The sequence below is a fragment of the Pipra filicauda genome, unplaced genomic scaffold, assembly GCF_003945595.2.
Source record: "Pipra filicauda isolate LSUMZ 115617 unplaced genomic scaffold, ASM394559v2 scaffold132_size2486313_pilon, whole genome shotgun sequence".
Classification (NCBI taxonomy): domain Eukaryota; kingdom Metazoa; phylum Chordata; class Aves; order Passeriformes; family Pipridae; genus Pipra; species Pipra filicauda.
Window position 1 is genome coordinate 1369164 of NW_024103796.1, and position 27305 is coordinate 1396468.

Consider the following 27305-nt stretch of genomic DNA (forward strand, 5'->3'; position numbering starts at 1 on the left):
GTAACTTCCTAAACTGGTCCCCAGTGCACCTTACTCCCATGCCTGTTGTATGTGCTGCTTCCTTAGTTGTCACCCTCCAACCTCCAAGTTTTCTGTCCCACATCCTCAGCGTGACAAGGATGGGATGGCACTGGTGTGAAGAATGTGAAAAATATGCACAGAAGACTTGGGAGATGTGACCTCCTTCAGCATGAAGTAGGAGATTACTGAGCTCCGACTGAAGTGTAGCTACTGCACACAGTTTACCCACGTACATTTATGCTGCTGTGAAATACATCAGCGGGGTAGGCCAGACAACACTGCAATAGCTACAGTCCCTTTAGTCCTTTATCTTACACTTTAACAATGACCATAAATAGCTACTTAAGGAAAAATATTTAAAACTGGACAAGTAAATAATGATCTTTCTGATCATATTCTTTTACTTCTATTAGCCGTCAATACAGAGCAACCTCCTGATCTGGAGACTGCGGCAAGACCATCGTATTTTTGATAGCTGCCAGGAAAGTTAAACAACCTTTTTTTGTTATGTTTATAGACCACATATGCTTTGGTCTGTATAATATCCTGTAGTATTGTATGGTGTGCAAAGAATACTTTAGTTGATTTGATCTTCTGAGGGAAGTATTTAATTAGATGTCTCTTGCACTATAAGAGACAAATATTAAAGAGTGTGGGGTTTTTTATAAGTCACTACTTTATCCTCTTTCAAGTAATCTCTTTTTGACTTAAGACCCCTAATCCATTTAGTTTGTGCTCTTCTGTGAGGTAGTCCACTCTAATTCACTACCCACATGTTGTGTAAGCTTGAAAGAATCTCTGAATTATATTATACTTTTGTTTTTGAAACTCGCAAATCTTTGCAAATGGACATCCAAGGTCCTTGCTCCAAAGAATTTGATTACTGTGAATAGGGGAGCAGTAGCAAAAACCAATCCTATTGAGAGGCATTGAAGCATGTTTAGTGTTATCATACACTTCGTGTTTTAGGTAAGCCTCAAAAAAATATAAACCAGTGGGAAATTATTTGAAGTCATCCATAAAAAATTATTTTCAAAGATGGTGTAAGTGATGAGAAGTGTGGCACACTGGTTTAAAAGGCAAAATTCAGGAACAGAGGAAATCTGGACAAAAAATTGAAAGAGTAGTTCTGATTGTGTAGTTTGGGCAAAATAGGTTAGTTTGAGAGGCAACAGAGTGTTCTGTCACTTTAGTTAAATTGTGCTGTTGTCAGCTGATATGTATGGGTAGAGATTTCCTTTCTCTGCTTAAAAGTTCATGAAATACAGAGTAGCATTCATTTGTTGTTCATCTACATCCTCTTTGGGATCTTTTATATTTTCTCCCTCAAATGATCTTTCCGTCTGCAATTTCACCTGTTTTCTTCTTCTGTAGCCTTCACTTGAAATGCCCATTTGTTTGTTCTGCAAAAAAACCCTCTCCGTTATTGCATCTTATCTTTACATTGACTCATTTGGCAAGACCCTTTCTCCTGTCATCTGTTTTACCTTCAGTGGGTCTTTTTCATGTTAATAATCAATTTTTATTCTTTATGTTCACGGTCAGTTAATGAGCTCTCTGAGTCTGGGATTTTTATCTCTCCTCCTGGGCTCAATTTTTTAGTCCTTCCTTATGTGGAACTTCCCATTTCAGTGCAGGTTTCATTTATGGAAGGACTTAGAATATGTTTATATATATTTTATATAATATCATGAAAATGCATAATGTTAATACTGGAAATTTGGAAGGAACAAAAGGTTAATATTCTCTTAACTCATCAGTCTTATTTTTCTTAAAAAGATTTTTTATTAGAAGAAAAGTTAAGAGATTAATCTCTAGGGCAATATGGTTAACAAAGTCTAACTAGAAAGAAGTATGCTTGTTAAACTTTCCTATATATATCATACTATCATCCAAACTTTCTAAAAAGCATGATTTCTTAATTTTTCTCTATAGAAGATAGGGTACTTTTCACTTTTGTTTACTTACCTTTCTATCAGGGGTCCTGTTCTAGTATGTGAAGCAAGAGTGAGAGTCTGGCTTCTCATTAAGACACAGTAGAAGTTAAAAATTCTTAAATGTTCTAAACTGTATTATCTTTTTAATGGGAAGAATATTGTTTTCTGTATCAAGATTATGTTTGGTTGTTACTTGTGATTTGTGTGTTCCTTTTTTAAATTGAATTTTTACTGTGCTTTATTTATGTTGTGGTGGGATAGAGTTTTCAGAGATCGAATGGAAGATTCTAGTGCCCACCTTGTAGTACTGGGATTCTTATATTATGTGCTTAATGAAGCTTTACAGCTACCAGGTATAAATGAATGAAACAAGACAAGAATAATAATAATGTCAAACTGTTACTGAAAGCTAAACTGTATACCAGTTGATAGTTAATGATAGTGTCCAGAAGATGTTTTCTATTGGTCCACTATTAATGTGTATTATAAAAAAAGGAGTTAATAAACCTGAGTGTAGATATAGTAGCCTTCACAAGGGATTTTTTTTGTTCTATCTGTTCAGTATGCATTCATGCTTCAATATCTTTTGTACTATGGAAGAGTCATTAGGATGTAAATATAAAAGGTAAGAGTATGCAGATGCTATATGTTTTTTAAAATGTCAGTCCATTTTGCAGAAGTAGTATTTAGAGAAATGAAATCTTGAATTGTTATCAAAGGTATTACAAGTAAAAATTTTGTTCCCTCCTGAAAGGGAGCACAGTGACATGGCACGTAGCTACTTAGTGTCTCTGAATGTAGATTTAGTCCCTATCTTAGAGAAAAACCACAAGCATGAGATAGATTTTACTATTTCTAGATGGTAAAGAAAAGAAATATTAAATTCTTTAACACTTCTTTTCAGATTTTAACAGACAACTCCACCAGTGAACAGGGCCTAAATAAAGTGTTTGATCTGTGTGTTGTATGTGGAGACAAGGCATCAGGTATTAATTTTTTTCTTTCTTTTTCTTTTTAAGGTGGTGCAATTTTATAAAAGCAGTTTAAAATTCTTCTGAAGCTATATAACAGTTTGCATGCATATACATACATCTCTCTGTCTCTATACATGCACAAAAAGGATTCTCTTTCAGTGGAGAATTAAACTAAATGGTACTCTGACATCCATGAGTGGGATTTATTGTTATTTTACATAGAATCATAGAATATCCTGAGTTGGAAGGGACCCACAAGGATCATCGAGTCCAACAACTGGCCCTGCACAGGACCATCCCCAAGAGTCACGCCATGTGCCTGGGAGCAGTGTCCAAGCACTTCTTGAACTCTGTCGGGCTTGGTGCTGTGACCACTTCCCTGGGGAGCCTGTTCCAGTGCCCAGCCACCCTCTGGGTCAAGAAAGAACTTTTTCCTAATATCTAACCTAAAATTGCCCTGACACAGCTTCATGCAATTCCCTCAGGTCTTGTCACCAGAGGGAAGAAGTCAGTGCTTTCCTCTCCTTTTCCCCTTGTGAGGAACCTGCAGACTGCTATGAGGTCTCCCCTCAGCAGGAAGCAAACTTCCTAGAAAATAAACCAATTAATTTTTTTTTTTCTGTGGCAAAGTTTAGCATTAAAGATACAGTTGCTAGAGCTCTAAATACATGTCAGACTTCACCCAACTGAAGGAAGTTTCTGCCAAAGTTAGGGCAAAGATCTGGTTGGTCAGCTCCAATTGCTAAAAGTTCTCTGACTCCCTAGGAGGGCTGGAGTCTCCCTTGAGGGGCTGGAGATCCCAGGAGCTATTCCTCCTGTGCTGGCCCTGGAATACTGAGCAGTGGTAATGAGTCTGGAAAGGGTCCCATGTTTCTCTGAGGAGCTGCAGGTTCTGGGGAGCCTCCTGTGTGACAAGCAGTGTAATGAAAACTGCTTTGCAGACACCTCCAAGCTCGAGTCCAAGAAGCTACATCAAAGAGCAGATGAAGCAGCAGCCTTGGTGCTTTGCAGAATGAGTATTCACAGTTCAGATGCTGTTAAAATGTTTCACATATTATTCTTTTAACATATATGATGCTTTTGAAATTTCATGTTTTATTAGTGTGGAAAAAAGGTTGTGATAAAGGAATCCAGAAAACCTATCAGAAATCCTGGAAACTTCAGTCAGGCATGACTGATGTATCTAAAAAATGTTTGTGAGCAGTGAGGAAAGAATGTAAAAATATGTTTTATCTTAAATTAGGTCATAGTTCAGATTTATTTCTGTAACGTGCCCTAGTTATTTCAGAGATTGATAAATTAAAATTGTAATTGCCAAGCATGCCTTAATAAAGACTAGTACTTTTTAGTAATGTTTATATTTCATGCAAAATCAAAATAACTTACTTCTAAAAATAATTTTAAAACTTTCTGTAGTATATCTTAGAAATTTTTATATTATACAGAAAATCCACAGAACTTGGGGGGGGGGGTGTTATAAAAAATTATAGCTATTCTAGATTATTCTTTCATTGAAGTTTAACTGAAAGAACGAAGGATGTACCATTACTCTGTTAGGGAAATGAGAGGTGAAAGTAAAGCTTTGAAGTGATTGCCTACTGCTGTCAAATGCCATGTTTGTGCTTTCCATGGTTCCGTTAGATTTAATGCATACCATTTCAGCAGCTAAATTTGTAATGAGCAATCACAGGACTTGTCCGTAGGGACAGTTTGAAAAAATTGCTAGAGAAATGTATAAATGAAAATGTTTGGGTTTTTTTTTATTCTTGCTAACCTGTTTTCTTAGCTTTTTTTAACACTACTGTCAACAGATAAGGAAAGAATTTTATAAGCAAATTTCCTGTTTGTAAAATCTGTCCTGTTAAAGTGCTTTGAACTAGAAAAACAGTTCACTTGCTTTTTTATGTTGTTTTATAGCCCTAGTATATTTTAAGATCTGTAATCCATGGAGAAGAAGAGTGTTCTTTTTCTGCGTAAAATAGCAAATACTTTGCTTTTAATAAATATAAACTCTATAAAAATAATATTACACTGTAAAATTAATGTCATGATTTATGTTGTTTTGTAACTAGGGCGTCATTATGGAGCAGTAACTTGTGAGGGATGCAAAGGATTCTTTAAAAGGAGTATACGGAAGAATTTAGTTTATTCATGCCGAGGAACAAAAGACTGTGTCATTAACAAACACCACCGGAACCGATGTCAGTATTGTCGGCTGCAGAGATGCATCGCGTTTGGGATGAAACAAGATTGTAAGTCTCAATAAGAGCAAATTAGTTTATCCGGCAGCTGTGTTAAACTTTGTGCTACAAATGATATGTTTGTATGAGTGCAAATTATTATCTCGATTGTGTATTTTTATGTCGTTGTATCTTTTTCTTTAAAGAATCATACAAATTTGGTGTATCAGAAATCTGAAATGCTTTCAATCACATATATTGCTTTACAAACTTAATAAGCACATTGCATGTGGTGAAAGTCAATGAATTGTTACTCCGGGGTGGCAGATGTCCAGCATGTCTCTATCTTCATTTTTTTTAGGCATTTCAGTTTTCCTGTGTGTAAATTAGGCTACTGAATGTTTTGAAATCTATCTTCAGTTTTCCCACAACTGAGACTACTGTTTTTATTGAATTTCTGTTCACTTTCGGCAAAGCTCTGCAGAGACAGGTATTCATAAGGCAGAGATCTGTAGTGATCTAAAGTTCAGTTCTTACCTATTCTTGCAGATTCTAAGTTCCTTTTTAGCTTTCCATCAGTTAAATGGAGTGATACTTCAATACCACAGCAATATCAGAATACTAAACACACAGAAAGTCAAGCAATACACAAATAGTAATACTACCCTAATACTGCAACACTACTACTGTACATACAGTATTAGTCTTGTGCTCTGCTGTCATCCAGCTCTTGTTTTGCTGCCCTCTTGAACCTCTGCAGACATTTTCCTCCTTACAGCCTTGCTTCTGTCAGCAGAAATCAGTAACACTTTTCCAGCACAGAGGAAATTAATTCAGAAAGTGGATCTTAATGCCTTTTTTCAGCAAAGTCAGATGCTGCTAGCAAGCACAGGGTTAGCAAAGGAAGATGAAATACTTGTCTCCATCTCCCAGCCTTCCAAAGTACTATTTTTGAGTTGCAGGCTGACTTTAATGGCATTGTCAATACTTGATGATATTATGACATTTGGGGTTTATGATACTTATCAACATAAAATTTGAATAGCATCACAGTGTATTGCTAATTTGAAAGCTTTTTAATTTTTTCTCTTTAGTTACACATTTTCCACATTTCCCCATTTTTCCTGTAGGGTGTAGTACTGTAAGTTTCATTTTAACGTTCTCTAATCCGTTCAAAGCAAGGTGATAAATTTGTCGGCTAAAGCCCGCGAGTCATTCCACCTAGTTTCACTGAGGGATTCAAATTAAAAATCTTGCTTCTTTTCTGAGGTCAGTGATTGTGAGTCAGGATGTTGCCCAGATTGATCTTAAATGGTCTGAAATGAACTTTGTGAATGTCCCTTTCCCTCTGTATTGTCTAAGGTCCTAACTGGAGAAGCTTCTTTAAGTGCATAAAGTTATGTGGGTTCAACACAGACCCACAATCCATGGACAAAGGTACTATGAGTTCTTTACAAAGGAAGTAAGAGTGTGGGATCATCAAACTGAGAGAACGAGAAGCCTTAAACTTCCACTTTGATTCAGATTAAAAATAGGATATAAGGGGATTTATCCCTTAATTGTAACTTGAAAATTTTAGCGTTTATGTGTTAAGTCTCTGACTACCACATCATTTCAGTTAGGACAAATCAAATCAGTTTGCTGTTTTTTACCCAGCTTCCTAGGTTGTTGGTTATGGGATATATTTTATATATATTTTAGTTATTTTCAGAATTATTATTAAAATTGAATATTAAATATAGAAAAGAAGTATTACTTCTTAGTCTGTAATTTGGGCTGTGATTTAATAGTTGGGTATTATTTTTTTAGCTGTGCAGTGTGAGAGGAAACCTATTGAAGTGTCAAGAGAAAAATCTTCTAACTGCGCAGCTTCTACAGAAAAGATCTACATTCGGAAAGATCTTCGTAGTCCGTTAGCTGCAACTCCAACTTTTGTAACAGACAATGAAACAGCAAGGTATGTGTTATACTCAGAAGTAGCTATCTCTGCTGAAAGAGGAAAATTCAGTTTTAAAATTAATTAAAATTAAAATTTGCACTGATTTCTGTCAGATCAACAGGTCTGCTGGAATCAGGAATGTTTGTTAACATTCATCCATCTGCAATAAAAAGTGAACCTACTGTGCTGATGACTCCAGATAAGGTATGTGATGATATGACGGATACATTAAGTAGTGCTCATTGCTGTAATTGTGTATGTAAGGAAGGATGTTCTGTTGTACTTCTGTTTGGTTAAATTAATTTTAAAACACTGCTTTAGAACATTAGCCAGTGTTGCAAATGTCTTGTCTTTACAAGAATCCTTTTAGCCTCACATAGTAAGAATGCTAAAAACACTACGAAGTAAATGCCCTTCCTTCACATTTTTAGACAGCTTTAAGGGCTACATTACTTTAATTTTTGTGTTGGGAAGTCCTGATACTTGGCTATTTCCTTTGTATGAATAAAGTGAGGTGTTCAGAAAACCTCTCCTGGCATTATCACAGCGCATTTCATAAATTCTGTTGGATTTTTTTCCCCTGAATCACTACTATTTTTGTAGAGCTAATAAGAGCTATCTCAGCGACAGTCTTATTTCTGAGCTGGTTTTGTTTGTTTCCCCTTTTGTTACACTTCCTGATCCACTAAAGCTGCAGGGTAACTTCCCTACATATGCACAGTAGGAAGCTTTTGTATTTTTCTAGTTGATACTAAATTACCTCATACTGTTTTCATGCAATTTGCCTTGCTTGCTCTGTCTGCAAAGGGCCCCATCAGAACTTGTTTATTCCATTTCACTTTTCTGGCTCTGTAGAGTATGATAACGCAAGCTAAGTGACAGGTAGCATGCTGGTGTTAGCAGCAGCATACTTGTCTGTAATGATGTGGAAAACATGTCTTACTGCCTCTCTGAGTTACTGGTCAGTACTGAATCACCTTGTTCACTTGGAGTTATATAAAGACATAAACACCAAAAAGGCTGCAGCAGAATTCTTTTTCTGCTTGCTTTTAAAGGTGACTTGTTATGCATTCCTTCTTTTCAAACATTCTCCTACCCTATTACTACTGACTTAATTACACGAGGAAGAAAGGAAGATGCTAAAAATATAATCAAGTGCAGTCTTATAGTCCTGGTAACTGACTAGTGAGTAGAGAAGATAAATCCTCTTCCTGTACTTGCTTACCACCTGCAGTATTCTTTTTGAAAGAAATAGGTAGCTATTACTTTTAAAAGTAAATGTCTAAATATTTCATATTTTAGATGCAGTGCAGTGTCTAATTGCTGTATGATGATTACCCATTTACTGAAAATAGTTTTCTTACAGGTCTATGCATATGCTCAATTCTTCATTTATGTAAAAGTTAGACTCTTCTATTGCAGGTTAACTGCTGCCAATTAACTGAGAATTGAAAACTGTTCTTTTCCCCTAGGTTGAAGCATGTCAAGGAGATTTAAGTACACTGGCAAATGTGGTGACTTCATTAGCAAATCTCAGTAAATGCAAAGACGTATCACAAAGTAGTACAGAGCTATCTATGATTGAGAGTTTAAGTAATGGAGATGCATCATTATCTGAACTCAAGCAAGAAGAACAAGCTAGTAGTGATGTTACGAGGTAAGGCATGTTACATTTGAAAATATTACTCTTTTTGGGAAGGTCTGTGTCAATTCAGACCAATTAAATCATCACAATTAGAAAATTTATCTACTATAAAAGTAATAGTAATAAGAGCATAAGCTCACGTAGAAGATAAATCTGTAAGATTCTTCCAAGTGAAATCAAAAGGAAGTTCCATTTGAGAATTAAATCCTTTTATTTGTTTGTACTTGAAATTAATTTCAACTTAAATGTTACAGCTGATTTTCTTAGCTTTTGGTTGGCCACACTAAGTAAGGTATGTTAGATCTTGTACTATAGTCTTGGTACTTGTTGTCATCCTGGAAGACTGGTTCATAAGAGATCTCACCTGTGTAAGCATTTTAATGCTTGTAACTATTAATCACCTTAAAAGCTTAAAAAGCATTTTCCTTCTACACAGAAGAAGTCACAGAATTCTCACTATTAATACAAATACATTCAGTGAATATCCTACAAACTTGTAGGGTTTATCCGACAAACTTGCCCTGGTTTTAACTGAGCCGTTGTGGTGAGGATATGTGCAAGATACTCTGTGTAGCATGTACTCAGTTACTCCAGCAATCACAGTCATGTTCTTCCTTGGTTGTCATCTCGTGCCAGCTTCTGACAGCTGTCTCAGCAATATTCTTTTACACACCATCTACATTGACCATGCTGTTCTGAAAATGTGTGTGTGGAGTAAACCCATTAAGAGAAAAAAGGTGGGCATATAGTGGTTTGTACTGACTGAAATACAGGATTTCCCCTGCGGTCTCTACTGCTTTGCATAATTGCAAGCGGATTACATTTTTTCTTCTCCTTTCTTTATGTACTGCTTAGAAAGTCAATCTGACTTCTACAGATGCTGATTTGGGCTTTTGTTATGTCCTCCTAAGTAAAGAATATGCTGTGTAACAATATGATGTGTAAATAGCTTTGTTGTACGTGCTGATAAACATCATTCAGTACTATGGCTGTTCAAAGAGATGTAGTAATCTTTTATTTCCTTGCACTTTCAGATGCTTTTTTTTGCCAAGTTCAGAGTTTCTGTTCAGTTTTAAAAATCTGTGTTTGAAAAGGCATCAGGTTCTCTCAGCCAGAGAGCTTGAAAGAGCTCTGACTCAGCATACTCATGTCCAGTAGGTTACATAATAGATTTACAGTGGGGAGATTCAAGTTAAACATTCCTTTGAAAGGGAAGTTGTTACCCAAGGAGAAAATAAAATTTTTCTCTACATCATTGATTTTCTTGTCAGGCCCTATGCCAGCTTGATCTGTCAGACAGAGATGTTTACTGAAGAAAAGGAGTTAAAGGGATTTCGGAGAGTACGTTTTATCCATCCATACTTTTATTTTATTATATTTCATTGCTTTCAGCTACAGTAGTTATGCTTTCACTATTGCTGCTATGAACGTAGTGTACAACTTTTGCTGCTAGTACCCCACTACTTTTATATTGTAATTTTATATGCCTTGTCCTCTAATGCTTCATTATGTTCATTCTTTACAGTTTATCTGCAGTCCTGTATATCTGTCAGTGACTAAGCCTGATGAAAAGAGAACCAAAGTTGTTTATAGCAAAGGATATCAATAGCATGTATTTTATTATGGGTTATGCCTTTTTCTCTCACTTTGTGGGCTAGACTTTTGTAGCTTTCAGGCAAGCTTTGTTCTAGATTCTCTTTTCATTGGTGTTTTACCTTACAGTCATTGCTCACGTTGAGGCTTCATGTCAGGAAAAGACCCACAAAGCTGAGCCCTGAGGAAGCAAAGTCACTACTGGCTTCTGCTGGCTTACTCCTGGTACAACAAGAATGAGGAAAAAAGTATCATGGGCAGACATGGTTAACCAGTGTACCTGCCTACATTATTAAAAAAGGACTCTTCAGCCTGTGCTGAATAAATACAGGATAGTGACAGATGCATATGACATTTACCTTTTGGGGAAAGGGGAGGTCATGTTCCTCTCTTACCTTTCTGTCCCTGCCACATGAAGACCACTGCAGAGATTCTATTTTTTCCTAAAAAGCACCTTCCACTGAGCTGCGAGGTTTGCCTGTTCTACCTAAGACTGCAAAGAGTGAGCCACGCAAGACCTGAAACTCAAATCTCCTGGCAGGATTCCAATTGTATAGCTTGTAGAGCTTAGCCGTGAATACATTCCCTTTGTGCCTACTTTGCATTTGCCAGAGACAGAAAATGGCCCACATATACCTCTTGTATGCCCAGTCACCCTCATGTGTACACATGTATACAGTCTAGTGAGGATCAAAAAGTAGTTCATTTACCATCTCAAGCCTTGAGGCAGTGTCAACAGCTCTTTCATTGTGATGTTTCATTTGGTTGTAAATGCTTACATCAAACATCTAGTTTTTTTAACATGTTAGTGAGTTCAGTGAGCTAGGGAGCGGAGGGAGAAGAGAAGGTGGCAAAGTTCTACTCCAGACTTCGGCATTAAATCAGTGATTTTAGACTCTGTGATAATAAACACCTCTACAAGTTGAGAATCAGCTCTACATACAAACTGATAATCAGCTTTTGTGAAGTTTTCAGACCTCAGTTGTGTAAGTTTTTCATGTAACACTGCATACAAATGATGCTGCTCTCAGGATATGTCATCTGTCTGTAGGCAGTGATCAAGTCTGTATTTTTAATTGAAGGTGTGTCAGTTGTGGTTCTCAGGTGTATTTGTGAAGAGAAAAACAATGCATCTCTTATCAAGCAGCAAAATACTGAGTAATATATCTATGCTTGTCATGACATCTCCACTCTAATATTTGTGCTTGTGACAGACAGGAGTCACTGCCACACATCAGAGGGTACTAAGGATGGTATTGAAAGCATGGGAGTGCTTTCTCTTACATAGCTTGAAGCAGTCTTTTCAAATTCAGTTGAAAAACCTAACCACAACTCATTACTTAGCAAAAAAAAATCTTACTCTGTGCTTCTTATCAGTAAAAACCTGTAAAATGTATATGTTCACTAAGTGACTGTAACAGCATCTGATGATCAGGTCCTCAAAATGCTCATGCCAGCACTCTCAGTAAACATCACTAAAGAGATCTTGAAAGGCAAACTGTGATTCAGCAGCACAACCAATATGTCAAAACTGTGAATTTGTTGGCAACTTGTGTGAACAGGATCTGCTGCTAATTTTTGTTTCAGAGTTCAGTGGAATGTCAGGAAAAGTATGTTACTGACTTTTATTTTCCAAACCTCATTCTTTTAAACAGACGTTTAAATACAGGTTTCAGATTCATGCATTTTCCTCTTAAATTGAAACGGTCTCTAAAATGAAAGTTTATTTCTTTTTGTTTGTTTGCTTGTTTGTGATCTTACAGGGCATTTGATACTCTTGCAAAAGCATTAAATCCAGCAGAGAGCGCAGCATGTCAGAACTCTGAAAGTATTGATGCCAATGCACAGCTGCTTGGTGGAGAAACAAGCACGAGTGTCGTTGAAATAGAGGGGCCACTACTCAGTGATGCTCACGTAGCATTCAGGGTACTGAATATTTTTGTTACTCTTGACTATTTATAACCATTTTAACATAGTAATGTAAAATAATTATCTGATTAAATCTTATTTTGAATTTCTTAGAGGAGTAACTATTATTAGTAACTATTAGTTCAGGTATTTGCATTAATTTCCAATGAATTAATGTTATGAACACCACTTTTGTTCACTGGTTCACTGTTTAGGAAAAAACACAGTACTCTTCAGTGGTTTAGCTGCACTGTTTATTTCACAGTCTTTTACCTTAAAAATACTGGATAATCCATGCAAGAAGATATACACAGACAAAGTGTCGCATGAAGCAGAGTCAGCGTCCACATTCTCACTTGTTACCAGTGGATCTGATGCAATCTGCAACTGGATTTTGAGACTTTTAAGTGTATTTGTCAGTTTCTTCTTTGTGTAGATACCCTGTTTTAGTATTAATTGACTTTAATGATTAAGGGAGAATACAGTTTCTGTGTTAGTGAGCCATATATTTTCTGGCGTTATTTCTCATTTTACAAGCCTGCAGAAATTCTTCTATCCCTTTTTTTTTTCTCTTCATATTATTCATGGACAAATCAAAAAAGCTTGCTCATCTGAAAACTTCTTCAGTACTAGGTATTTGACTAACCTTTGCCCCTCTTATCGGCATCTGTTTTGATCAGTCGAATAAACATCTCTAAGGAAAATGTCAAGGGGTTTTTTTTTTAATTGTGTTAGCCAGACTGTTATATTAAGTACTATTAATTTCTGAAGATGGAACTACAGTGCTATAATTAGCAGTTTTGAGTCAAATCTCACTTTCTTCACATATGCAAGTAATGTCACTGATTTTACTCATGGACATGGAGAAAGGTAGAGCTGGTCCTTTCTGATGTATATTGGTTATACATTTTGGGAGCATCTGTGTATTAGGTATTTTACTCACACATCAAAATATTTTTGATGTATTTCTTTGTAAAATATTAATTGAAAGTACAAAAAAAGATGTGACAGAATTCTTTCACACGCACTCTCTTCAGGAGTTGTGGTAACCCCTTTAGTGTAAGCAACTTCATTCCAGTTACAATGATTCTTCTCTCTTATTCTTTGAGTGTCTCGAAAGTTGAATTGTATTTGGGATTTTCCATCTCCAGGTGTCCCAGACAGGAGTCTTTATCTTCGAATCAGAATTTTTGCCTTTTTTCTTGCTTTTTAGTTATGCTTTTATAGCATATAACAGTGTGGCTAATAATGAAAAAGTCAGTCATTCAATTTTACGTCAGGATTATACCATGTTTATTTAAAAAAACAATTTACTTTTTCACTTAAAAGAAACTCTTAAGACTGATTTTTTTCTTAACATATTATGAAGAAAGTAAAAAGTCTTGCACTTTTTCTATGATTGCCAGCTCACCATGCCTTCTCCTATGCCTGATTATCTTAACGTTCACTATATCTGCGAGTCTGCCTCCAGGTTGCTTTTTTTGTCCATGCACTGGGCACGTTCCATTCCATCTTTCCAAGCTTTAGGGTAAGTGTTCAGTTACTCTATTCACTTATGTTGTGAATATGTGCTTTTTAATATTTTATTTTTACTGTCTTTTTCGGGGACTTTTTGATATAAAACTACTTATTAAAACTGTTATAAATCTTAGTAAGGTAAACTTTCTGAATTAAAACTACTCCCGATTTGAGTCTAATTCAGGATTTTGGTTGGGTTTTGAAGGAAAAAGCAGTAGATTTATAACAATCAAATGTCTGCACACTGCTGCTGCTTCAATATAATTTTAGTAAATAGGAATTCCTATCAGTTTTTTAATAGCTACAGCCTTAGGCTATGTCCTGATTGCTTATCAGGCAATCATCAAATAAAAGCTCCTTTTCTATTTTTACCTTTATAAGATGAATTAGTAGTAGTAATTTTGCCTTTAATAACCTCTATGAATAAAATGGTTAGCTAGATTCATTAAAGGTTCAGAATGAAGTTGTCTAATTTCAGAGGATTTTCTAAAAACAAAATAGTTCCTGTAACCAGAAAGTAATTCTTACTATTCTTTTTACAGTTGGTATAACATCCTGCTTCTCCATTGGAATTCAATGTATCACTTAAAATTCATAAGCTAAATGTAGTAGTCCATTGCTTATCGACATGAAAAAACATCTCAAAACTGCATGGGGAAAACTGACTTATGTTATTTTCAGAAGTAATTTTATGAAGATACATCAAACAAATAAAGATACTGTATCAGCTCTGACACAAATGGAGTATAAATCATGTTTGCTCTCATCTGCATTGCTGTCATCTCATAGCGTATGACTGTGGCAGCAAAGAGAATGCTGTTTTAAAATGAGGGATTGTCCCCTTTTCCAGGAAGGCTGTCAAAAGCAGGATGATCTGATTACCATTTGTGTTTACTCAGATGCTTAAGCCAAATGATTCTACACTATTTAAGGAAAAATGCTATATTGTGTGTAATTAAGCCTGTGTTTTGGAGAAGGAAAAAGGAATATTCTATATAGTTAAAGAATAGCAAAGGTAAAAAATAGGTAAATATGATGTTTTATTTTGGTAGAAATTGTTGCCCTGCAGAATTTAAAAATACATGGCAAATGAACATAGTACATTACATCGTTATCATTTTTTAAAAGGTGTTTGTAACAGAGAGACACTGCAAATTAGTGCTCTAATGAAAAATGGGAATTGCTTTTTAAAAATAAAATGTTATACAGAAGACCTGTCTCTCCAAAAAGATCTAGCAAGACATGCTTATAGAAAAATCTGCACATGTTCTTTTAATATGTTACTTCCCAATATATTTTTCTGTTTGAGTAAAAAATATGGAGGAGTAAGCTGTCTTAATAGTGTTAATATTCACCTATCCTAGCATTTACAGACCCAGACAAGATCATGGGCAACAGTATATTTTAACACCATTTAACATCAATATAGTTTCCTTTTGAAGAGCCTTAAAATAGGAACTATTTTCAAGTGGAAATTTATTTGAAATTAATGCAGTCTTTTTAGTTTGAGCACAGTATGTCTTATAATTTTGACTTTTAGAAGGGTGACTCATTTCACTTTTTAAATGAAGAGAAATTCATGGAGCTGATGAGCCAAACCAAAACCATAGTAATGGTTTTGTAAGGAAGATGGATAATTGGATGGATATCCAGATGGTTCCCTTCTCAGGCAATGTTCTCCTTAGTCACATCAAGATAGTTGCCTTTGGCCCAATCATGTAGGTAATGATACCAAATCACTGCTTAGTTCATCTTCCTGCACGAGCATCTTGGTAGGCAAGAGAGTTTCCTGCTGAAAGGTTCATCAGGCTGGTTACAGCCTATTAGTGTTTTGAGGCCGCTTAAGCAAACTTGAGAGCTGGTTCTGGTCTAAGTTTGATCAGCCATAAAGATGCTCTAGATGAGATGTTTATCTACACACATACCAGATGAGTAGCCAGTACACCTTTTTTTCATCGTTTCTCAGCATAGTCCCTTTGACAGGAGCTGAATGAGGATGTGACAAATATGTGTAGAAGCCACATGAACAGTATCATGTCTTCCAAGAACTTGATCATAGTAAAAAACATTGCCCACAGCAAGGTTTCTGTAATCCAGTTAAGAACAAGGCTACATTCACCTGTCATTTGGCATCTTTGTATTGCAGCAAATCATCAAAAATGTTCTTGAAGATTACAGCTTCGTTCCTGCAAAAATCTATTCCATTGTATTTTTGTAGTTGAAATCCTAGCTTTAATATGCTTTTCTTCCTTGATAGGTCTTGTGCTTCTTTTAGATTTCCATTATTTATATTCACTGGATAAAACTGTGAAACATGGTACCTGACTTTGACTCCTTACTGGTAGGATTTCCTTTTTAATGTACTGAGCTCTTGTTAAGCTCTGTGAATTAGAGATGCCTGGCATTACTGAAAATTAGGTTACTAATATGGAAGTGGCTGGATTGCATTGATATATTTAAGTTTCAGCATTTGAAAAAAAATCCTGACTACGCATGACACTGAATGTAAGGACTGATTCTTTCAGCAGAGAAATCCTCACGACTGTTACTTATACTTTGAAGTCTGTATTTCAAACCTTTATTCCAGACATGAAAGGAATGCAGAAAATAGCAGTCAGGAAGCTCGAAAGCTTGATCTCACATGTTCCATTTCACACGTATCTTTAATCAAAAAGTTATACCGACCTGTCCGTTTTCAAGTGAGGAAAAAAAAAAAAAGACGTTTGAGTCTGTTCTACATCCACAGTACAGGGACAGTGCAAACTTTTTTTTTGTCCATGCATGTAAATGTTATTCAGAAACTAGTGTAAATCCTAAGAAAACTAGCACGATGGAGTATGCTGCGACAGTTGTCATTTATTGTTACTTCAGCTCACTTTTGTGATGGAAATCTATCTCGTTTTAGGTCAATTTCTTTAAAAAAGTCACTTTAAACCAGGTGTTTTAATTCTAGCATGAAGAGAAAAAGGATGCAGGGCTTCAGTTTGGTAGTGGTTGCAAAGGTTGAATTAGATTAATATTTTATGAAGTGTTCTTCAAATTAAAAAGAAGTATGAATGCAAATGGCTGGTTTTATTAAGTGAAAATATTGTGTTTTTTAATAGACAGGATAACAGCATATCATTAGTAAAAGCCTGCTGGAATGAACTTTTTACGCTTGGTCTAGCACAGTGTTCACAAGTTATGAATGTGGCAACTATATTATCTGCGTTTGTTAATCACCTTCAAGGCAGTTTACAGCAAGGTAAGTTGTATACTGTGCACACATCACACTTGGGGAATTACTTGATTTTTTTAAGTTTTGAACTGCACAGAAACTTTTTACTTATCCTTCAGTTGTTAATGTAAGTTTGCTGTTTATAGAATTTCACGGTTAGTATTGAAATAAATAATACTAGAAACTTCAGTTCACAAGATGGAATTTTTTAGCAATTTTGCAAAAATCAACTATGCTAATATTTACCTCCAAATTAAAAAGAAATAAATATAAATATATATAACAATAATCCATCTGTCTAATATGGATTGGCATTTACTGGGGTTGATTTTATTATGTATGGTAATGTCTAATAGTGCTCTGCTGTTCTGTTAATATTATCAGCCCAAATTAGGAATATTTTGGGCAAGATCAAATGTTGAGAACACAAGTGTACTGTGAATATGATTCCCCTGTATCAAGTGTATAAAGTAATGACCCACCTGTCCTTTTCATAGCTGTGACACAAAGCAGCTGAACGCCAACTTGGTGATACACTTCCTTTACATAACTTGGCTTGTTGACATCTGTATCCTAGTTTCAGGTCTTCATCAGATCTTCTCTAAATACACTTTGTTCCTTGTTAATCCTATGTCCTGCATCTTTGGCATATTTATAGTCAAATGAAAGACATGTCAGTTGACCTCTTTCATTTGTTCTTCTGAGCAGGAGAGGAGTCTTTTAGCTAATCTTTGTGTGCTTGTGAACGCTCACAAGGTTGTCAGCACTAAAAGCTAACCAGTCAATAGTCTTCATCAGTTCATAGTCCTAACTCATTATTAATAAGGCACATACACATACAAAAATCTAAGCATTTTTAGGTTTAACTAGATTTTTGAGTTGTTTGCTGTTAGGGATATGAAAATTCACTGTTGTTGATGCTATGCAAACACAGCTTGGTCAGCTGGAAAAAGACAGCTCACTTGACTATAGATTTTTCATCTTTTATGATTAGGTAATTAAAGAACTATTTCTGGGGGGTTTTCATGATTTAAAACTATCCACAAGATGCTCCTATAAATAACAATTGTTTAAAAAAACCTGATCCAACTACAAAATGTATTGGATTAGCTAAAGATACTAACAAAACTGTGATTGTCTTTAGGGGGGATATAAATGGAATCTGTAAACTATGGTCTATGTAATTTTTAAAGCATGTTCACCAAAAGAGGTATTTTAGTAATTAATCATGTTTTTATCATTACTACAAATCCATATTTCTACCATTTAAATAGGGAATTCAGTTTGAATGCAAAAACCAGTTGTGCAGTATGCCAGCTGCAGTATATCCAAGCGATAACAAGTTTGTGGGATCCAGGGGCTTTAGTTTGATGCATTACGGAGGGAATGGGATTTTCAGGCTGACCCGAAGGGAACAGCTGTGCACCAACCACATTCCCCTCAATGCAGATCAGGAAAGGTGTATAGTACACCTTTTGCAGCAGCGAGGTGGTCTTTGATTAAGATAACCCATGAAGCTGTACACTAACCTGCTGCATGGCACCTGACCCTGAGACAGAGAGCACAGAGCTGCAATAGCAGTGTATTCTTTACTTACACATAGTCTCTTCCTTCCTCGATCATTTCAAGCTCTAGTCCATGCCTGATTACTGGAGGCTTTAGTGGCAGGAGGAGTCCTTCCTGTACAATTGAAGGGGGGAAAAGGGATTGTTACAGTCCATAATTGTTGGTGTCAAGATTATTCAGACCTAATAGGAATTTATAGATGGCGTAGATTTCCCACTGTTTGAATCTAATAAAATAATTATTTTTAATATTCCGGTGTGAGCACATTTTTTGCATGTGTGTTGACTTGGCATTTTATATTTATGTGTGTGTTGACTTAGATAAGCTGCCAACAGACAGAGGAAGACTAGTAATGGAGCATGTCTTCAAATTGCAAGAGTTCTGTAACAGCATGGTTAAGCTTTGTCTAGATGGATATGAATATGCATATTTGAAAGCTATCGTCCTCTTCAGTCCTGGTATGTAATTATTCCAAATTTAAAACTTTAACTGTGCTATTTGTTGCCATATAACTTCTACCTGTTTCATCATACTGTTATTTGCAGAATTACTGCCTCATTTGTTGAGGAATCTTGGAGGGTGTGTAATGAGGACTGTAGGAAAAGGAGGGTTAATCTTTTAATATAAATAGTTGGATGTTGCTTTGGGGACTTTTTTTGCAGGGGGACTTTAATTCTTTTTATTTGGGAGTCTTATTCTTGCCTCTGCCACTGATGCTTCTTGTTGGTTTGGGTTTGGTTTTTTGGTTGGTTTTTTTCCTTTTAATTTATTTATTTATTGCCCTTAATTATGTGCCTCTTTTCTGGGGTACATTTTCTGAGGACCTGCAGTTTAATTTTCCGAAGTGTTGCTCTTGCACATCCAGCTGAGATGGATTGAAGTTGGGTTTTTAACGTACGAAAGATTTATCTCTCTGGTCAGCGATTCTCACATGCAAAATTACAGAAACATCACCTTACTCCACACAGATATTTTAGTAATGCAGATAGCATTTCTGGTGAGTGAACACCACAAACATTCCCTTATATTATTATTACTTCTGTCTTCTAAACAGTATTTGCTTAATGTACTCTCTCTAGTGTTAATGCACATATATTAGACAGTGAAGGTAAAATAATTATTTTTTTCCTTATGGGTGATTAGTCTACAATAAGGAGGAAAGAGTCCTCTGGTTATGGTAGATAATGACTGAGTGGTTAGATTGTGTCACCAGTATAACTGCACCGTAGAAATTACAAAATTAATTTTCTTTATTTGAAAGTTGTAGAATTAACTTTTCACTAAAGGCATTCAGATATTATATCAGTATCCTGCAGGTCTTAGATTCATCATTCAGAATTGGGATTTAATATAAAGCCCAAACCAAATATTTGATAAAAGAAAAATTTATAAACCTCAAGTACTTTCTGTATCTCCAAGATTTTTTCACTGTCACATTTAGAAAGTAAATCTTCAGTCACTCCATTTTGCATTTGAAAGTTTTAAAGGCATCAACAGCTTCCTTAATCCTTGTTGCTCTGCCTTTTGCAGATGATGTTATCCCATAGAAAAGATGGGAGCAGATGTTAAAAAGCTGACAGAATCTTAGTGACCTTCCCCTGTCTGTAGTGTAGGACATGGAGGAGAGCTGGGTATTTGGTTCTTGTCAGTTCTGTAGATTTATTAGATCTAAGAAGACCTTTCTTTTTCCACTCAGTTGCAGTTCACCCTTTCACAGAAAAATCAGTTGAGGTGAGCAAATTTTTTGGAATTTGGACACTTCCAAAATGTAAATTCTAATATATAGAATTTATATATTGTGAGGTTCTTGCTTTGCAGTTTCCCTCATATTTGCATGATCTTTTCTATATGGAGTATCTACAAGAAGTATCTATATCTCCCAGTAAGAGTGGCAGCATCAGCAGGAATTCATGGCATTCATCTGAGTGCGCAAACAAAACCCTGCGTATCTTCCATTGATACACACACACACACACACATGCATTGCATTAATGGAAGATTTCTGAGATGAAACAATTCTTGCAAATAAGAGGTGGTATAAGTAGAGTCAGAACTTTCCAGGAAAGATGTTAAATTCCCAGAAGATATTGCAGTGATACTCTTCTATTGTGGATCACTAACGAAAATCAGATCCTATGTGTTTTCATTATGGAACATAATCCTGTTGTCAGTCCTCATGACTAGGAAGGTCTTGCATGGTTTTATGTGTTTGCTTTTATAGTCCACTGAATCACAGGAACAGTTTCAGCTTCTTGATAGGCAGGACCCGCCATGAGTTTAAACACAATATTAAGCATGCTTGAAAATGTTTGCAGTTTTTCTTTTCTGCTGAGGACTGAAGAGTTGCCTGGACTTTTTGTCATTATTTCAGAAGAGGCAGAGATTTTCTCAAAGTGAATGGCGGGAGGGTGTTTGCTGGTTTAATTTTAGTAGATAATGCTTGCAGGAGATGTAATTCTCCTTTAGGTGTTCTTACTCCAAAGTAGTCTTTTCATGGCATTCCTATACTGAGAACTTGTACACATTGTACACACTTGTACACATTGTACACATACAAAGAAAATGATGGAAGAATACCTCAAGCCCTTTTTCTTAGAATGATGTCCACTAGGGCTTATGATAGAATCTTTTGGAAAAATCAGTCCTGTCAGACACCTGAAAATACTAGCCTAGGAACCTTGCACTTGCAAAACAATATTTACTTATTTGTTCAGATTGAAGTTTATTTATCTCCTTCCAATTATACTTGACAACACATAAGGTAGAAGGAAAAATATGTTGGGAAAAGACTATCCAGTCACATGATGGAGAAAAATTTTCTTTAGCTCACATGTTTTCAGGATCACATTACTAATGATGTGTATCTGCTTTAATGGCAACATGTTCTCAATACTCTTGATCCTGTGAGCCATATAACAAAATCTTCATGTACCTGAAAGTCATGTTTAGTATCTTGAATGGAAGGTTGTTCTGGCAATGATTCACAGGCCAGGAATTGCAGGGATTTTACTGCTTTGCTACAGAATGGGGCTGGGCTGCACATGCAGCAGAGCCCTAGGCTAAGAACCTCTGCTTTAGTAGGCCCTGGTGATTTTCTGTCTTCTGTGCCAAGCCAGCTGTTTGATTGCCACAGGACAGCCTTGGGCAAAGAGATCAGTGTAAAGGGTGTGCCGAGAAGACTTGGCTGCAAGTGTACTAGCAGTGATCTTCAAAGTACTGTTTCCAGAACTTGACTTCAGCTGCGTTCCTGACATTGCTCTAAAAGAAGCGCCATGAAGGGGTGCATTTTACTTGACAATGATAACTCTTCAAAATATGTTGCTTTGTATGAACTAATTAACCTCTTGTCCTCTGCATGAATTCGAAATCACGCTTTCAGAATGACTGAATTACTATATAGAACAAAATACTCCTCTGTGAAATAACGCGTTCAGGGGAGTGCAACGTATCACCTAACTGCTGAATTGCTTCCAAAGCTTCTTTATCCACAGAGCAAAAATCTCTTGGGTTTGTTTACTGGTGTTGTGTATTTGGAGAGGAGTGTGACTGTTAGAAGCAGTCTTTTATCTCACAAAATTTGGCAGCTCATTTAAGATGCCATTTGTGCAAAATAAAATCTATGTGATTTGTTATGCTACTATGACAGTAAAATTTTTTCATTAAGATGGATAATAAAAATTACAGACCATGTAGAGAGTTCAGAATTACTGGATAATAATTTCCTAATGTGACCTGGCAGTTAGGTTGATATCCTTTCATTTTTAGCAAGATTAAGACTTCAAGTGTTCAAATCACTGCTAAAAATTATGTGGAGCACATTTGAAATTTTTGCACCAAATAGTTGAAAAAAAAATTATCTGCTATATATCTTTCACAGTTTTTAAGATACAAATGGTTCACAGCTTTTTATTCTGTTTTTTCTTTTGATCTTAATTTTATCCTTCACATCCCACCCAAATACTGTTTGTGCATACAATATTTCGGTAAACGTCAGTGTATTGAAACAATGCTGTTCTACTGCTACGCAGAGAAGAGAGTGGTATCATCAAGATTAATGTAAACATTGCAAGCGCTGAATTTATTTGAACTCTTAAAAATGTCTGGTTTTATTTATGAAAAGCTAAGTAAAACTTAAGCCTAGAGGAAGAGAAATATAAGGAAGCAGTGTCCTCCGCTAAAAGTGGAGTTGCTGCAGCTACCATATAATTATTTCAGTGTTTACAGTCGGAAAATCTGGATGGATTTTAATGCAGCTTGTATAGAACAGGTATAACAATGAAGAGCGTTTGTTTTGGGGTTTTTTTTTTTTCAGATCACCCAGGTCTAGAAAATGTGGTACAGATTGAGAAATTTCAAGAAAAGGCTTATATGGAGTTCCAGGACTATGTAACAAAGGCATATCCAGATGATACTTACAGGTCTGTAAATTTAGATGCTCACTTGATTGATTGTCTTTCAGAGTCATTGATGGTACTGATTTGTACAGTATTTCATGTAATAGATAATGTACATTTTCTTCTTACCTCCTTAAAGGTAAAAAATTACCTTTAGAACACTTCAAATATTATGCATGTGCTCATACATACTATGAGTATTATTTGTCTACTCATTCATTATTAATTTCTAAAATTAAATATCAGAAATAAATATTATTAACATTCAATTTGAATTGCACCTATTTGGAATATTTCATCATTTAGACTAAATCCAAACATTATACAGTCCATGTAATTGACAGGCATACTCACATGTTCTGTACTGTTAAAGACATGACTAAACATAAATTTGATGCTCTCCTGATTTAAATATTTAAGCCTTTCATTAACTAGATAATAGAAATTTTGACCAGTAATGTCCCTTGTCAATTTTTTCTCTTCTTTAACTAATAACTTCATTGTGAATAACACCAAAATCTGTGATCTGCCAAGTAACACTTTTTACCAAACTTATTTTCCAGACTGTCTAGACTTCTCCTCCGATTGCCTGCTCTTAGGCTGATGAGCGCTGCCATCACTGAAGAGCTGTTCTTCGCAGGACTAATTGGAAATGTCCAGATTGATAGCATCATCCCATATATCCTGCGAATGGAGACAGCAGAGTACAACTCCCAGATCATAGGTCATGCCGTATAAAAGTAGCAGTCCAGGATTCTGTACCATGGCAGTCATGGTGATGTAAATGCATACCCTGTCTCCAAGAGATGGTAGTAAGCCTTCCAATGCACCTTTCCAAAGAAGGCTCATATTCCTCCTTTCCAGTACACTTGGGAAACATGGTGGAGTGTATTATGATATAGGATCACTTCCTATTTTTCATCTATCCTCAAGGACTTGTAAATTAACTTGATATCTGAAGAAAGTAAGAATTGTCTATCCTATTTTTGTAGATAGACGGACTTGGAATATTTGTTTATGAAGTCCAGGCTTATGAGGAAACTGAAGAAGCTTTGACTGAACTAAGGTATCTTGAGTTAGTGTGATGTTTTAGAGAAATAAATTAACTTTCCTCTCCAAGTTGTGTTTTCAGTGTTTTGCTACTAGTTCATTCTTACTTATCAAATTGAAAATACGTGATCAAACATCCTGAAAAGGCCAGTGTTTCCATGCAAACAAGACCAAACTTAGTTTTGGCTTTTGTTTTGAAGAGAGTTGTTTCTTGCTGAACTGAACACTGGATACCATTACAAGTTCGGGGAAAGTAGAGGAAGTTCACATTTTAAAATATTCTGTTGTTATGTTGATGCACTTGATCAGAAGTGAAGCAGCGAAAATTCGGTACTGTTTTGCAGATACACCAGAACACTGTGTTGTAACATCACATGGTAGTAGACATAAGCTGGTTTATACTATGAAAAACTGACAGAGAAGTGTGTACTGCAGGTATTCAAAGACAGCATATTCCTTTTTTTTCTGGTCTCAGAACTTAAAGCTTTTTCACCCTACCCTTCCCTCTTTCATACTCAGTGCCCAGTGATGGAGGCATTCTAGATGCCTCTTAACTTGTGCCCGTGTCTTTGTTTTTTTATTATCGTTAGCCTTTGGCTACGTAGTTCTCTTTTTCAGCCAGTCCTGAATGATTATTTTTTAAATTTGAGTTTGTCAAATCCAGTGCCCCTCCCTATAGGAGCATGGTCTCTGCTGCTTTTCCTTTCCTCATTAGAAATGGGTCTAGATACTCCATACATGTTGCCTGAATCATACTCCATGGCTCCGACTAAGAATGGATTTTAATGTTTTTCAGTCTTGAGGCATGTGACTCACTTGACAAGTAATACTGACACATCCCTAGCACATTTCTTACCTGTTGCTTAAAGTGAGAGAAGTATCCCAGTGAAAGTGTTGGTCTACTTCAGACAATAGCATTTAGGATTATCTGAATCTTGGATCAAGACCAAGTTCTATTTAGCACGAACTCTTTCTTTCTCTGGCAAAACTGGTGAGGAAGAGCCTCACACAATCAAGAAACACATGGTTGCACCAAAAATTACTTAGCCAGAAGATCAGCTTAAAAGGAAGCCCTTGCCCACTCTGCAGTAGCAGCTCCAAGGCCACCCTAACACCAAGAGACTACTAAATGAGAATTGAGTTCTGTAGTTCTTGCGTTCTGTAGTTTTTCTCAGCACCTGAGGATCACAACCAGTCAAAAAGAATCTGAGAACTGCCTCTGACCCTGAATTTCTGTGTTCTTGTCAATTCTACTAACTGAGCTGCTTGGATCTTCCTCCACCCAAGCTCTGTAATACAAGATTGTATCATAGAATCACAGAATCAGAGAACGGTTTGGGTTGGAAGGTATCTTAAAGCTCATCTTTTTCCAACCCCCTGCGTGAACAGGGATGCCTTCCCCTAGACTAGGTTGCTCAAAGCCTCATGCAACCTAGCTTTGGACATTTCCAAGGATGGGGCATCCACAACTTCTCTGGGCAGCCTGTTCCAGTGCCTCACCACCCTCACAGTAAAGAATTTCTTCCTAATATCTAATCTAAACCTACTCTCAGTTTGAAACCATTCCCCCTTGTAGTCTCTTTCCATTTTTCTTGTAGGCTCCCTTCAGGTACTGGAAGGTGCCTAAGCCTTCTCTTTTCCAAGCTGAACAATCCCAATTTTCTTAGCCTTTCCTCGCTGGAGAGGTGCTCCATCCCTCTAATCAACTTGATGGCCCTCCTCTGGATTCACTCCAACAGATCAATGTCTTTCCTGTGCTTGGGACCCCAAACCTGGATGCAGCACTCCAGGTGAGGTCTCACCTGAGCAGAGTAGAGGGGCAGAATCCTGCCCCTCACCCTGCTGCCCACACTGCTTTTGATGCAGCCCAGGACACAATTGGCTTTCTGGGCTGCAAGTGCACATTGCTGGGTCATGTCCAGCCTCTCATCCAACAGCACCCCCAAATCCTTCTCTGCAGGGCTGCTCTCAGTCCTTTCATCTCCCAGCCTGTATTGATGCTGGGGGTTGCCCTGACCCAGGTGCAGCACCTTGCACTTGGTCTTGTTATACCTTATGAGATTCCAGTGGGTCCCTCTGGATGGCATCCCATCCTTCAAGTGTGTCAGCTACACCACTCAGCTTGGTGCCATCTGCAAACTTGGTGAGGGTGCACTCGATTCCTTCATCTGTATCATTAATGAAGATATGAAATAACACTGGTTATTAAATAATACAGACCCCTGAAGGACACCACTTGTCACTGATGTTCATCTGACTCTGAGTCACTGACCACTACCCTCTGGATGTGACCATCCATCCACTTTTTTATCCATCTAACAGTCCACCCATCAAATCTCTCTCCCACTTAGAAGGAAGGGTGTTGTGGTGGACTGTACTACAGGATTGGTCATATCCAATCCACAGACCAATGCACTCAGAGCTGTGGACCCCTAATGGGATGGAGCCACCCCCTCTGCTGTGCCTTGGCACTTACTGACTTGCTGGAGGACAGCTTTTAGTGTGGAGCTGGCCATGGCAGCTGAGCTCTCTTACCACATGGAATGTGGTGAAACTCTACCTTGTGTTGGAATGTTTTGGGGGAGAATGTTGTGCGGGAATGTTTTGCATCAGAACCTTTTTCTCTGCATTTCTCTTCTTGCTTCCCCTTTGTGCCCTAGTCTGAACACAAGTTAGCCGACTGCAGTAACACATGAACTGCCATCACCACTGACTGCTGGGTCAAGACTACTTTCTTAGGATGTGTTAACTCATAAGGACAAAAACCTTCGTCATGCTTCACATGCGGTTGTTCAAATTCAGGCATTTGTGTATTATGAGGGACAAAAACCCCACCCATTTTATGATCTTGGATACCTCTGACATTTGGACCTCTAAAGAGCCAAAGTGCATACTTACAACACATTGCAAGCAGCTCTGACTACTGGTAAGTGACCTTTTCCCCCAGAAAGTTTTCTTACATTTTCATAATAATATATTTTCATCGTAAGTTCAAGATTGATAAAAAGGTAGGGTGCAGCCAGTCTGTGCTGCCTGCCAAGTAATCTCTCTTGTCTTCATGATGATCTAGAAGCTGCATCTCATACTGGAGATTGTTAATTCAGTGTTACTCACTTTGTTCAGCATGATCTTCATTAATTATTTTAAAATTATTTCATTAATCATTCTTAAACTATAAATTCACGTTTTTGATAAGGAATGAGGCATACCTGGGTTTTCTCAGGAATGGGAGCTTTAAAACAGATAAATACAGGAATGAACATGGTTTTTCCTTATTTATATGTGTTAACCATTGCAGTCATCTGACAGTAATGCACAGCTCATGGAAAAGCTAAATGGTGAAGTTCTGGTTTTGTTTTGGTT

General features: G+C 36.7%; 1 protein-coding gene across 8 annotated transcripts in view; it reads left to right on the top strand.

Annotated features, from left to right (window-relative positions):
• Positions 1-24011, top strand: part of NR2C1 (nuclear receptor subfamily 2 group C member 1) — a 50950-nt gene extending 26939 nt beyond the window's left edge. For all 8 annotated transcript variants that reach the window (XM_027732233.2, XM_027732235.2, XM_039378226.1 and 5 more), the window contains 11 exons: positions 2863-2944; positions 5005-5184; positions 6922-7069; positions 7165-7255; positions 8524-8708; positions 12053-12215; positions 13604-13725; positions 16820-16959; positions 18819-18956; positions 22811-22916; positions 23456-24011. In XM_027732233.2, coding sequence (XP_027588034.1) covers positions 2863-2944; positions 5005-5184; positions 6922-7069; positions 7165-7255; positions 8524-8708; positions 12053-12215; positions 13604-13725; positions 16820-16959; positions 18819-18956; positions 22811-22916; positions 23456-23630 — 1530 coding nt within the window. In that variant the 3' untranslated portion in view covers positions 23631-24011. The remainder of the gene's footprint in view (positions 1-2862; positions 2945-5004; positions 5185-6921; positions 7070-7164; positions 7256-8523; positions 8709-12052; positions 12216-13603; positions 13726-16819; positions 16960-18818; positions 18957-22810; positions 22917-23455) is intronic.
• The last annotated feature ends 3294 nt before the right edge of the window (positions 24012-27305 follow it).